At 43.2% G+C, this 1,968-nt stretch overlaps 1 protein-coding gene across 1 annotated transcript in view; it reads right to left on the bottom strand.

Moving 5' to 3' along the window:
• Positions 1 to 859: 859 nt before the first annotated feature.
• Positions 860 to 1,968, bottom strand: part of C2CD2 (C2 calcium-dependent domain containing 2) — a 102,862-nt gene continuing 101,753 nt past the window's right edge. Inside the window, exon 14 of the mRNA XM_006870854.1 lies at positions 860 to 1,080. Coding sequence (XP_006870916.1) covers positions 860 to 1,080 — 221 coding nt within the window. The remainder of the gene's footprint in view (positions 1,081 to 1,968) is intronic.

The following is a 1,968-nucleotide window of genomic DNA, read 5'->3' as shown; positions in this document are numbered from 1 at the left end:
CTAAGAGAAAAATACAAAAGAAAATCATGTAAGAATTTATATATATCTTCCATTTGCAAGTAGGCTCAAAAGTAAACTTGGAAGAAGTGTTTGGAATAATATGCATAGGATATATTTAGGAGTTGCATAATTTTCAAGTGATATGGCTAATATAAAGGACAAGTGTCTGCGTACATTGGTCATAGTTAGTACTTCCATTCCTATTAGAATGTCTCTGTTTATCAAGACTCCTGCCCAGGTTCCATCTCCCTGTACTCAAGGCCAGCTGCATTTTTGATCCTGAGCAGCCAGTAATCACAGGTGACCCATCCATTTTGCTTATTGTGACAACACAGAGGGGGGTGACTCCTCTTTCTAATAACAAGGTCCAGTTGTGGACCCCAAATAACACTTGTTAGTGGATAGAGTGGGTTGAGTCCTAGAAACCTGTCTTTCCCCACCCCCACCCCTACTTCCCCGTAGCTCGAAAGAGCATGCCATGCAGTTCACAATGGAAATTTCCTTCTAATACGTAACCTCCACTCTTAGACTGGTGCACAGCCCAAGCTAGGGGCTGTTGGGTCTCATTTGGCATCTGGTGGCAAATGAGGTTTCATTAGTTCTCTCTTGGGTAAGTCTCCTGGCTGGAGACTTAATTTATATATGATGTAAATATATAAATTGAGCCAAGGAGTGACTGACAGGTTTGAAATGCCAACCATGTGGTTAGCAGTCCAGTCCAGTGCTTACCCTACAGTGCCACACCAGGATTCTCTCTATATATATAGAAATTGAGTCTCCAGCCATAATTATCATGTTCACTTGGTCCTGGTAAGGTGTTCATGTGAGTTCATGGAAAGGAGGTTGCTGACCCTGAGCCCTATGCACAAGGCTCCACAGGGGCACCATTCATGGTGCTCTTGCTTCTGTGTTTCGACAGCAGCCTCTTGTTCAGGATCCTACTGAGGGTCATCCCCTTCCTCCTGGTACCTTCTGGCTGCTGCAGAAACATGAGGTCATTGTGGGACTGGCTCATGCCTGGGTCTTTGTGTTGATGCCGCCGGCGGAAGAACAGCTTTGCGCCTTTCCTTAAAATTCCACCTGGAAGAGTAAAGGCACAGAGGTTTGGTCAGGCAGGTGGTGGATGCCACTCTAGAATGACTAGTACAACTTTTAAAAGGAAGTTTGGACACTAATAAAAATCTAGTCTCTTACAGTTTCTTACAAACAAAACACTAGGAATATATGAAGAACTTGAGCTCTCTAGAAGTGAGACGTCCATGGCAGGGGCTGTGGTAAGACTTGACTATATGCTTCTGATGACATTGGTATCCATTTCAGGATGGTCCTCTCTAAGCCATCCACTTCCCTTTACTGTTGTTGCTAAGTACCATTGACTCAGTTCCGACTCATAGTGACCCTGTAATAAGGTTTCTGTATAAGGAGCAGCTAGTGAGTTTGAACCGCCAACATTGCGGTTAGCAGTCCAGTGCTTATCCTAGAGCGCCATGCCAGGATTCCTTTATTAAGAAGGGGGGAAATGGCAAAATTGGTCATGTTAGTCAAACCATATTAATGCTCTGAGAACAATGATACTCACTTTCTTAACCCACTGTCACCAAGTCAATTCCAACCCTTAGGACAGAGTAGCACTGTTCCCTAGGATTTCCGAGGCTGTAACTCTTTACAGGAGCAGACAGTCTCATCTTTCTCCCAAGGAGTGGCTGGTGGGTTTGAACCATAGACCTTTTGGTTAGCCATCCAATGCTAATTGTCACTTTCTTAGGCAAGTTCAATAATACCTGTTTATTTGAGAGTGAAATTTTCTTTAAAACTCCAGATCCTGTTGTATATATGTTAGGTGGAGTCATGTGAAATTGTGACCATCTGATCACTTTTAACCTACAAAACTTCAGTTTCATACGGTTCAACCTACCTATATGTGGTGTCAGATAGTGGAATGTGAAATAGAAAAGAAAGCAAAAGGAG

This window comes from Chrysochloris asiatica, unplaced genomic scaffold, assembly GCF_000296735.1.
Source record: "Chrysochloris asiatica unplaced genomic scaffold, ChrAsi1.0 scaffold00154, whole genome shotgun sequence".
Classification (NCBI taxonomy): domain Eukaryota; kingdom Metazoa; phylum Chordata; class Mammalia; order Afrosoricida; family Chrysochloridae; genus Chrysochloris; species Chrysochloris asiatica.
The sequence above is the reverse complement of the archived record's forward strand: the minus strand, read 5'-3'. Positions and strand labels throughout refer to the sequence as shown.